Source organism: Hyperoodon ampullatus, assembly GCF_949752795.1.
Source record: "Hyperoodon ampullatus genome assembly, chromosome: 4".
In the NCBI taxonomy this organism is placed as follows: Eukaryota; Metazoa; Chordata; class Mammalia; order Artiodactyla; family Ziphiidae; genus Hyperoodon; species Hyperoodon ampullatus.
In genome coordinates this window covers 122873947-122886030 of record NC_136917.1, presented here as the reverse complement: position 1 = coordinate 122886030, position 12084 = coordinate 122873947, and the positions used below count along the sequence as shown (strand labels likewise).

General features: G+C 45.4%; 1 protein-coding gene across 2 annotated transcripts in view; it reads left to right on the top strand.

Annotated features, from left to right (window-relative positions):
- Nucleotides 1-5704: 5704 nt before the first annotated feature.
- Nucleotides 5705-12084, top strand: part of MAST4 (microtubule associated serine/threonine kinase family member 4) — a gene marked incomplete at its 5' end in the record, with an annotated part of 573576 nt that continues 567196 nt past the window's right edge. For both annotated transcript variants that reach the window (XM_079703236.1, XM_079703235.1), the window contains one exon: nucleotides 5705-6052. In XM_079703236.1, coding sequence (XP_079559362.1) covers nucleotides 5705-6052 — 348 coding nt within the window. The remainder of the gene's footprint in view (nucleotides 6053-12084) is intronic.

Genomic DNA, 12084 nt, shown 5'->3' with positions numbered 1-12084 from the left:
CACAGGTGATTCTAATATACAGCCACATGTGAGAACCAAACTAAAGCAGTGCTTTTCTAACTGTAATGTGGATATGAAGTCCCCGGGAATCTTGCAAAAATTCTGATAGAGTGGGTCTGGGGCGGGGACTGAGACTCTGCATTTCTAACAAGTTCTTAGGTCAGCTTAGTGGCAAAACACACTTTGAGGGGAAAGGGACTGGAAGACTATCTCCTCAAGTACAAAAATCCTTAAACATTACCTCTAGGGCTGCAAGCTGGCTTATGATTGTGGAAAGAGTTGCTACTTGCTAGGTTACTATTCAGCATCATTTTATTTTCTAATTAGTTGGAGTGAGCGGTAGAAGGAACTACTTGCCATGCAGTGTAGACAGAGTCAAGGAGGTTGCTCTATGAATTGAAAGTGGAAAGTGGAACCGATTGATTCTGAAAGTAAACCGCTATAATGAATAAAAATGAGTAAATGCGTTTGCATGTCTTCTATTTCCTAAACAGGCAAAGAGACCTGAATAAATCTTTTTGAAAAATGAAGAATGATAATAAAAGAACATTTCATGCTGAAAGCATAACAAAAAAATCCCAGATGTGAATATCTATCTTATCTATCTTGGAAAGGCAAATGCAAAAGATTGGAGTCTTCTGTGGGAAATGGGTCACCATTTTGAATGTTGTTTAAACAGAATCCTCCAGGGAACGTTATTCTGAGTTCTTTTTGTGTATTAGCTCAGTTTTTCCAGCTGTTTTCAGCACATGCATATTCCTGTCCATCTGCTAAGCTGCCTTGGTCTCCCCAAGGTAGTTGTTCTCTAAGAACAAAGAGGCCCAGAGAGACACAGGCTGCAATCCATCAAGCTCTTTCTAGTCACTTTCTACAGAGCCACGCATGCACATTTGCCCCACAAAACAGCTCTCGGATCTTCAAATTAGGATCATCTTCAGTAATCCTCAAGCTTTCATACACTTGATACACGATTGGGGTATTCCTTAAAAATGCAGATCCCGAAACTTTTGGCTGAGGCCAGGGAACAAACACCTTGTTCCCCTGCCTGTATCCTGGCAATATGAAACAAGGGCTCTACATACGGCACGTAGAGAAATATTCACCTGAGAGCTCAGATCAGCAGCATCCTCTTGTTTGGTCCATTACAGGCTTATTTTAACTTGTTAATATAACTTAGTTTCCCATCCTTCTCAACATGTAGGTTAGAGACTCCAACAGAAGCAAATCAGGATATTATTCTTCCTCACCTGTCCTTTTCAACTATCACTGAAGAAATTCTTCTACTTCCTTCTGAAACCTTGTACTGTAACCTTTCCTTTCCTAGAGTCTCAAACACAAACAGGAGGTTGAGATGCTACGAGGGCTTTTCCTTTCAGCTGGATAGTCAGAAACTGTCATGGTCTATATCATGCTACACCCTCTGGTATAAATCAAAAACCCCAGTCGAGGCCACCTCAATGACCACATTTTTATTGATGCTTACTTTGTCACAAAATTGTACTTTATTGGTCACGGGGCATCAGGCAAACCTATTATTAATAATGAAAAATTTAAAACCTACCAAAGGTGAATAATATCTTTGTAATCCAAAGAGCATATTATATTTAGGATTTTGGGGGGTATTGAATATGAACATATTCACTTGTAATTTTACAAAAATCTTCATTCTGAATTTATAATGTTCTAATTTTACGTATGTAAGAAAGAAGGACAATTGACTTCAAGTTTATCAAGTGCTAACTTGGGAGAAAGGTCATGACACTGGAAATAGACTAAATGTGTGATGACTTGTCCTCGAAAATCCTCCATCTCATAGAGACAGGGCTTGACACTGACATTCACACTTGGCCTCACCCACACAGCAGAGACTGGCAGAGACAACAGGCGTTCCCAGAGGCAGTGTCTCCCATCACTTGGGAGAGCACAGAGAACTGATGCCAGTGTCCAATCACAAGACAAAATGAACATGCAGTGCCTGGGGTGTTTGTCCCTGAACCAAACACTTGAGAGCACATCTAGTAGAACGTGTGGACACTGGTTACCCTGGAATAGGCTGACCTTATCCTTCCCAGTCTATAGGCTAATCTGGTTCTGTCATGTGAAGCTACGGTATTGGCTTCCCAGGAGTAATGACTAAGTTGTTTTTATTTTTCTGGCTCTTGCCTACAGTGACACAGCAGGAAAAAAGCCATGCTTTTATGCCTATCTCTGGTCCCAAAGTCTCCAACATTAGGGATATTTATGAGAAGTTCCCTTGGAGTGGTGCTTTCTGGCCACTGAGGATGGTATTTATAATTTAATTAATAAGATAAGAAATGTGCACTGTAGGGTTTCAATCAAAACTGGCCTAGTGGTTTGGCCATACCCCAGCATTTGTCCATAGGTCTAATTGGGATACCTTTGGGGAACTATCCTGACCTTCTGATCATCTTCTATTTATAGAGTCATCCTTTGAGTTTGCACAGTTCTGGTCTGGAAACTCTCAGCCTGAACCATAGTCATATTTTCCTCATGGGTCAGCTAAGGAGACGATTAAGTACATTGCTTTCAACTACATGTGTCAAAATGGAGTGTGAAATTCATTTAGCTGATCACAACTAGTATTTTTATTTTCACTAAAATATAATAAAAAATTCTAGTCTTATAGGAAGGGTAAGTACTATTTCATGGAATTTTATTTATATTTGTATGTATGTACATGTGTCATGAGTTGCAATGTAAAATATATCTCTTATTTGAGGGTAAGGTTTAAAAAGTTCAGGAAATACTGATCTATTACTTGACTTTGATCTGTAGGGGTTAAGAGCATGAATGCTGGGGCCAAATTGCTCAACTATCACTTGCTAGCTGTGTGACTTTAGGAAAGTTACCTGACTTCTCTGTGCCATTTCACACATTTCGCATATGTAATATGAGAATAATAATGGTGGCTACCTTATAGGGTTGATATGGGATTAAGAAAATTAATATTTGTCAAGTGTTTAAAACCTTGCCTGGCATACACTAAGTGCCTTATAAATGTTTGTGGGGAAAAATATCAGTTCTGCAAGTATCCTTTTATATCCTTTTACATATTAAATCAAGACAACAAAGTCCCTACCCTATGGATATTTGTAGTCTAATATATATATATGTACTTGAAAAAGTTGTCTGTTCTGAGTGGCAATATATTGGAATGTTTAAGAAAGTGCCTTGGACCAGACTGCTGTGTTCAAATCACAGTTCTACCACTCACTTGCTGTGTGACCTTTGGCAAGTTATTTGACCTTGCAGATCCTCAGTTTCTTAATCTATAAAGTGGGGCTAATACACTCTATCTCATAAGGCTGTTGCCAGGATTAAATGAGAATACCCATAGATGCTTATGGAGGAAGCAATAATAGCTATTATCATTCTTCCTGTTAGCAATTCAGATCATGTCTTGCTTCTTTTCTGATGTACTGAAAAGTACCACTCCTCCTGTTTCATGTGAATGGCTTGCTTAGGTCATCATTTTACTTCAGCTGTGGTGAATCAACCACATAGGGGCTCAGATAAAGACCAATACTCCTGACTAGAAAAGCAATTGTGCAGCCCAAGATCGGATTCAGACTGCCCCACTGTGCTCTCTCTATAGCCTTGCTCTCATAACTAGTCAGTTTACTAGAACTGTTCTTTTGCCTCAGCAGGTCTTCACAGCCCCTCAGATAATTCTGAAGCATCACAATGGAAGCCTGACAGCCAGAGCTGTTTTGCAGTATGGCTGTCTATGGCAATGGGGTCACATTATATTTCCTTCCCCCTCATCTTGGGGAGGGAAACTGATCAGGACAAAGCTTTCTGTCCAATATGATGAAGCACTTTGTATGATGTATCACTTATATGTAGATATGGTGATAGCATAAAAGGGCTCATTAGCTGAAGGGGATTTCAACTCGAGTCCTCCACTTCTTAAGGATCTTTGGCAAGGCTGTTCTGACAAGGAGAAATCTAAGATTCTTGAGCACTCCTGAGCTTGAGGACCTAATTGTTTTCCTATGACTCTTTCCTCTTCTCCTATGGCACATTATTAGTGTAGCACTACCATAGCTTTTGAAAATTAATAATGGAAATATATTATGCAGCATCAATCTCTTGCTTGACCATAGGCTCCTCCAGGGCAGGGGACCTGACTTACTCATCTTTGTATCCCCTGCAAGCACCAGGCACACATCTCAGTCAATGTCTGTGGAATTGAATCTGGTTGAATTTAGATCCCAGGTCGCAGTGCCAGAGCTCACAGTAGGACTGGAGCTGAAGGCAAGTGAGGAATCATTTATTTCCCACCGCTGAGCTGACTGTTGGCTTCTGAGATATTCAAGTCACCCCATCATGCTGAAGGCCACCCAGAGAGGGCCTTAAGGTGATTCTATTGGTGCCCTTGGTGAAAGTTCTTTCTCCTAGTTCTTAGAGGTAAGGAAAATGAAGCAACCAGTCCTGCATCTTGTTGGTTTACAAGCCAGGGCTAGGAGAAAGTAAAGTGGAAATGTGATCTCTCTTCATCCTCTGCTTAGCTGATGTGGAAAGACAGGCAATGGTGGGCCAGCAGCCCTCTCTAATTCAGTTTTGTCTAGTATCTGGCACAGTGCTGGGCATATTCTTGGTCCTAATTAAATACAGGGGCATAATTTGTCCTTTTCCTCCCTTTCAAAAGGTACACGTCTTTGACTTAACTTTTTAATTTACAAACAGAAATAAAGACAGAAAATAGTCTTTTGAAAACTCTCCATGTGTCTAAGCCAGGCAGTCTGCTGAAGCTTTAAATATATTTGTTCTAATTCTGCTCATACGGAGACAAGACAGATATGACTGTCTCCATTTCCAGTTGAGAACACTGAAGCCCAGGGAGCTTAAGTGGAGAATCCGGGATCGGAGATCAGCTCGGTTTGGATGCACTCACTGTACCATGAAGTTTTCCCCTTTCTCCTCCAGCACGCTGGTGGGTGCGTGCATGTGTGTGACTGTTTTACCCTTAAAGCCTTTTATCCTTAAAGCCCAGCTACTTCTCCTTCTGGTCAGTTTCCTGGATTCCACTTTTTGGAAACGAAGTCCATTTCTTGTCCAAGGTCTCACTGCCCTCTCGGCCATCGCCCCCTGGCGTTCTCAGGACCGCCAGCCACTCCTTGGCTAAATTCAGAGTACCAGGCTTAGGCTCCGATTCCGGGCTCCATTCCCACCCTCCCAGTGCACGTGCCTCGTTCCAGTTCCCCGGACCCCGACCCAGCAGCCGGCGCCTCGGCCCCGCCTCCCCTACCTGACGCAGGTGCGCCTGGGGCGCCGTAGCCTCCGCCCACCGGCGTGCTTGCTCTGCCATTGGTTCCCCCGGCTGCCCGTCTCTTTCGCCGGCCCCGCTCGGTCCCGGAGGGGTAGGTTTTGCTGGAGAAGCCGCAGTCCCGGCGGCTCGGGCCCTGCACGGGACGGTTGTGGAGTGCAGAGCGCGGACCCGCGCTGGCATGTCCCCGCGCGCGGGAGCCCCAGTCGGCCGCCGGGCCCGGGCGGCTGCTAACTTGGCTGCAGGCTCCGGCGGCCCGGCCGCGGCCATGTAGTTGCCGGCGGAGCTCTCTGCAGCCCGGGAGCGGCAGCGAGAGCGAGCAGGAGCCCAGCAATTCGAGGCTTTCCCCGGAGGCGTTGAGTGCGTGCCGCGCCCTCGCCGGTCCTCAGGCCGCACTTTGGGCCTGAGAGGGAAATGGGGGAGAAAGTTTCGGAGGTGCTGGAGCCAGTGCTCCGCGGCTGCAGCGGCCACGGTGCCCGGACTCCCGCCCCTGCGGCGGCTGCCGCGTCCTCCCCGGGAGCTTCCTCGGCCGAGTCCTCATCGGGCTCAGAAACTCTGTCGGAGGAAGGGGAGCCCAGCTTCCCTCGCGAGCACCCGCCGCCGCCGCCGCCGCCGGGCGGCGCTCGGCCGCCCGCCGCGTGGGCTCCCGCGCGCTTGGTGCCCGAGCGTGGAGTCCCCGTGCCGCCGCCGCCGCTGCCAGGAGGAGCCGCGCCCCCCGCGCCCCGGGGCAGCAGCGCGTCCCAGGAAGAGCAGGATGAGGAGGTGGGTCCGCCTTCCCCCCCACCCCCCGCCCCTCTGGTCCAGGCTGCCAGGCGACCCCAGTTCTCCATCCCGCACGCGGGTGGTGGGCATCGCGCGCTGGGGCCTGGAGAGGGGGAGGGACCCCAGATGTTGTGCCTCGAGCCCTGGGTAATGACAGGAGCTTCCCTGTGGGTCACCGGTTTCCCCATGGCTGTTACCTGTGTGTGTGTGTGTGTGTGTGCGCGCGCGCGTGCGTGTACATGTGTTGCCTGATAGTGTGCTTCTCCAGTGTCAAAGCAGCAAACTCCGTCGGTCAGTATCTGCTCCTTTGGGTCTGTGAATGGACGTGAGCTGGACGCCTGGCTTGTCCCCACAACTGAGACCTCGTTCTCCGAAGTGGGCGTTGCTTCCCACGGTAGCGCTTGGGCAGAAGGAGGAGTGTGGTGAAGGGACGGGTGTGAGAGGAGAGTGGGTGTGTTGGAGGTGGGGGACGGCTGGCAGCGGTATCCGCGAAGTTGCGCGGCGGAGTTTCGGTTGCATTGGCTCCGGGGTCCCCCGCGGGTGGTTTTGGCTGGTCCCGCGGCGTCGGTCCTCCGGCCCTCGGCCGGCGGCGCTGACCTGCGCTTCTGCATCTCCCATTTGGACTTGTCCCGGGGTGTCCAGATGCGTGCTGGTCGCCAGACTGAATGGGGAACGTGCCCCCTTCTTCGGGGGACTGCGTCCATCCTGGTTTCTTGGAAGAATATTCGTGCGAAACTTGTGGGTCGCGTCCTGACACATTGAAACTATGACTTGGTGTCCTCTCGCCTGTTTTCTCTGGCTTTTTTTCTGCTTTTGGAGGACAGTTAAGGAAGCATAAGGTTCTTGGTGTCTTTGATTGGTTGCTTTGGACATTTCTTGAGGGGAAGTCATCTTGATCAGGGAAAGGCCATAAATAAAACATCACCCGAACAGGGCCTCCTTGTGAAGTTAATTCCTCAGTGCCAGTGTGGTATTTTCTTCCTCTCTGATGGGGTTAGTTTTAGTAAGTAATTGTCTCTGTCCGTCGGAAGATGCAAGCTGAGGCCAGTGCTCTGACAGCAGCCCCCTGGGACCCCAGCCTGGAGGCATAGACTGGATCTGGCACAAAGTGAGGGGAGTCAAGTCCTAACCTGGCAGAGATGGAGCAAACCCTAGTTGTGGGCCAAGCCTCTGGCAGTCACCAGAACCTATTCCCCAGTGCCTGGAGGAATGCGGGGATCCTGGACAGGTGCCTGGAGATTTGCTTTCTAGAACTGTCTCTGCTTCTGAATTGTGAGATCTTGAATGAGCTGATTCCTCTGAGGTCAGTTTAATAATCTGTAAAATGAGGGGTATGACCAGTGAACTTCAAGGTAAAGTTTATTTTCACACGAACACTCCCCTTTTCTGATCAGGAATTTAGGATGGATCCAAAGTGCAGGTTGATCCTAGGGACAGGGTGCCAGGAGTTAAGCTGAGCATCACACCCACCACAGAGTTACCTGACAAAACCCCCAGACTAAACCAGTGCTCTCAGTGGTTGCGTCTCCCTTTGAAAGATGTGAGGCATGTGCTGGCGTACTTCCCGAGATGAGCACACTGGTCACTGGGCAGTAGGGAGTATGACCCAACGTAATGGTTTACCACTAGATTCTAATATAGTGTTGCCATCGGTAGAGATGATGATAGAGTTAGTTGCCCTATGTTTTCTGCGTAGCTAGGAGGGTAATTCATGATACATAACATGGTCTTGCAGATCCCAGGTGGGGGAAGTCAGGAACTTCTCACTTTTGATCCCAATCCTGTAGCTGATTTATTGCCTGGCCTCAGGGTGACAGTGTTTTATTTTCTTGGAAGTGGATGAAACGATAGCTTATTTCACAGGCACTGCACTGAGGAATGGTTGATTGAAACACATTTTGGAAAGTGGAATGACTAAATAACATTGGTCAGTATTTGTGAAATCTCAGAATTGGATGTAAAGTGATACAGTATTGCAATTTATTGTGTAACTTAACCTGTGGCAGGGGATGCTGGAAATTGTCCAGGAGTGGAAATCTTGACTTGCTCTGAGAATTTTAAAGAGAAACTAAAACTGTGGAGTAGAGAAGTTATAGTCTTGGTGAGAGGGGTTGAAGTCCAGTGCACATTTTCTGGCTCTTACACTGGTGCCAGTATGGTGCAGGGGTTCTTAGCCTTTGAGAGGGTGTTTTGGGTCTCTTTGAGAACCTAATGAATGCTCTCCCTCCTCTCCTCAGAAAATGGGCACCACTATAAATACCATTCTAGCAGGTTCAGTGAGGAACACTGGGTTACACACTCTCAGTTTGGTGGAAAGACCTGGGTTTGATTCCCGCCTCTGCCACCTCAACTAGATGTGAGATGTGGACCACTCAGCTGATGTAAGGCCTGACTTTTCCCCTCTTAAATGGGAGTAATAGCAATAGGGTCATTAGGCATTCTATACACGCCACCTAGTTTAATCCTAGTATAGTATCTAACATTTAGCATGGAGTGCTAAGTAAATATTAATTTTTCAAGTTCATTTGTGATTAAAAATGTTGTGAAAGGTGGTACAAGTTTGGGCTGGCTTATTTTATTTATGCATAATTAATCTGCTCCCTACTTTCAGAGAACCTGAGGCCTTGTCTATACTGTTTACTACCACTTTTTTAGTATTAGCTGGGAAACAGTTTTTATCTGGATCAGGTTGCATTATGGGAAGGCACTTTTAGCATAGTGTTAGTTATACGGTAGCAAGGCACCGAGTAGAAAGCCTTAAAAGGCTTAAGGGAAACCCATAAAATGGAAGGAGGTTCATTTAGATTTAAAAATTGTTAGGTCTGGCTTGGGAGACTCATTGTCTTCCAATTTTTTTTTCAGTTAAGTTACTGCATCAATTTTTAAAAAAGCAGCAAAATTCAATTTCCTAGTGTATTATTGCAGTGCTAATTTTTTGGGCACCCTTGTTGAAGCTGCTTGCATATACTATTAATGTCAACAGTGTTTGACCTATTTCATATTTTATCTTCCTGTCAATATTTGTGTAAACTTACAAAGTCCCATAGACTTAAATCAGCCCTTTAAGCTTTTGGTGTCTTAAAAACAATACTTTACCATGGCAATGATTGTAGTTTTTATGTACTTAATAATCAGACACACGAGAGAGATAGTGCATGGTTTTTTGTTTAAATAAAGTGCATCTCGGGCTTCCCTGGTGGCGCAGTGGTTGAGAGTCCGCCTGCCGATGCAGGGGACACGGGTTCGTGCCCCGGTCTGGGAAGATCCCACATGCCGCGGAGCGGCTGGGCCCGTGAGCCATGGCCGCTGAGCCTGCGCGTCCGGAGCCTGTGCTCCGCAACGGGAGAGGCCACAACAGTGAGAGGCCCGCGTACCGCAAAAAAAAAAAAAAAAAAAAAAAAAAAGTGCATCTCACTTAACCCCTGATAACTCAAGCCTGTGGCTTTGGGGGGTCTCTGCAAGTTGAGGGTAGTGGACCGTGTTTCGGACAGTCATGATGATCTGGGTTGGAGGAGTGTCCCTCTAACATTTCTGAGATTTGCTCTTAGGCGCTCTGCCCTGTCCCTTCTCAAAGCACCTTCTGGTAACTCTCATAAAGTACTCAGTGCCGTTTGCTGCGTGTCGATGAACTCATAAGGGCAGGAATTCTGTCTTTGTGTGTTTAGCACAGTGCTTCTAATATATTAGTAGGGGCTCAGTACATATATGTTGAATGAAAGAGGAAAAATACATTTTTGAAAACGGTTGCACATTTGACTGAAGGGTGACCATGTGTGTATTGTTTTGTCTGTTGTGAATTATGCTTAAACCTCTAGATCTCTTATCAAAAAAGCCTCCTGAATCACAGTGAAAATATTATGAGCAGTTTTTCCAGGTAAATTTTGAAGAAGGTCAAATCAGTGAGGATCCGCTCACAATGCCTGTGCAGGACTCACGTATTTACTCTGTTGTTTACTGTGTGTGTCAGAACTTGAAACTTTCAGGGATTCTTAGAACGGCAGAAAAAAGGCTTATTAGCTAAAAGGATTTTCAACTCAATATAAAGCGTCTAATTTATACTTTGCTACCCTAAAGGATTTACTTTACTGGCATGAGTGGGAAACAATTTCCTTTATTAACAATAGGCACAATTAGGGGATGTCTTTTTTTATTTTTTAATTTAATTTTATTTATTTTTTTTATACAGCAGGTTCTTATTAGTCATCTTTTTTTTTTTTTTTTCTGTACGTGGGCCTCTCACTGTTGTGGCCTCTCCCGTTGCGGAACACAGGCTCTGGATGCACAGGCTCAGTGGCCATGGCTCATGGGCCCAGGCACTCCGCGGCATGTGGGATCTTCCCGGACCGGGGCACGAACCCGTGTCCCCTGCATCGGCAGGCGGACTCTCAACCACTGCGCCACCAGGGAAGCCCTAGTGATCCATTTTATCCACATCAGTGTATACATGTCAATAGCAATCGCCCAATTCATCACACCCCCACCCCCACCCCACCGTGGTTGTCCCCCCTTGGTGACCATACGTTTGTTCTCTAGATCTGTGTCTCAATTTCTGACCTGCAAACTGGTTCATCTGTACCATTTTTCTAGGTTCCACATACATGCGTTAATATACGATATTTGTTTTTCTCTTTCTGACTTACTTCACTCTGTATGACAGTCTCTAGATCCATCCACGTCTCCACAAATTACCCAATTTCGTTCCTTTTTATGGCTGAGTAAAATTCCATTGTATATATATATACCACATCTTCTTTATCCATTCATCTGTCGATGGGCATTTAGGTTGCTTCCATGACCTGGCTATTGTAAATAGTGCTGCAGTGAACATTGGGGTGCATGTATCTTTTTGAATTATGGTTTTGTCTGGGTATATGCCCAGTAGTGGGATTGCTGGATCATATGGTAGCTCTATTTTTAGTTTTTTAAGGAACCTCCATACTGTTCTCCATAGTGGTTGTATCAATTTACATTCCCACCAACAGTGCAAGAGGGTTCCCTTTTCTCCACACCCTCTCCAGCATTTGTTGTTTGTAGATTTTCTGATGATGCCTATTCTAACTGGTGTGAGGTGATACCTCATTGTGGTTTTGATTTGCATTTCTCCATAATTAGTGCTGTTGAGCAGCTTTTCATGTGCTTCTTGGCCATCTGTATGTCTTCTTTGGAGAAATGTCTATTTAGGTCTTCTGCCCATTTTTGGATTGGGTTGTTTGTTTTTTTAATATTGAGCTGCCTGAACTGTTTATATATTTTGGAGATTAATCCTTTGTCCGTTGATTCGTTTGCAAATATTTTCTCCCATTCTGAGGGTTGTCTTTTCGTCTTGTTTATGGTTTCCTTTGCTGTGCAAAAGCATTTAAGTTTCATTAGGTCCCATTTGTTTATTTTTGTTTTTATTTCCATTACTCTAGGAGGTGGATCAAAAAAGATCTTGCTGTGATTTATGTCAAAGAGTGTTCTTCCTATGTGTTCCTCTAGGAGTTTTATAGTGTCTCGTCTTACCTTTAGGTCTCTAATCCATTTTGAGTTTATTTTTGTGTATGGTGTTAGGGAGTGATCTAATTTCATTCTTTTACATGTAGCTGTCCAGTTTTCCCAGCACCACTTATTGAAGAGCCTGTCTTTTCTCCATTGTATATCTTTGCCTCCTTTGTCATAGATCAGTTGACCATAGGTGTGTGGGTTTATCTCTGGGCTTTCTATCTTGTTCCATTGATCTATATTTCTGTTTTTGTGCCAGTACCATATTGTCTTGATTACTGTAGCTTTGTAGTAAAGTCTGAAGTCAGGGAGCCTGATTCCTCCAGCTCCGCTTTTTTCCCTCAAGACTGCTTTGGCTATTCGGGGTCTTTTGTGTCTCCATACAAATTTTAAGATTTTTTGATCTAGTGCTGTAAAAAATGCCATTGGTAATTTGATAGGGATTGCATTGAATCTGTAGATTGCTTTGGGTAGTATAGTCATTTTCACAGTATCGATTCTTCCAATCCAAGAACATGGTATATCTCTCCATCTGTTGGTATCATCTTTAA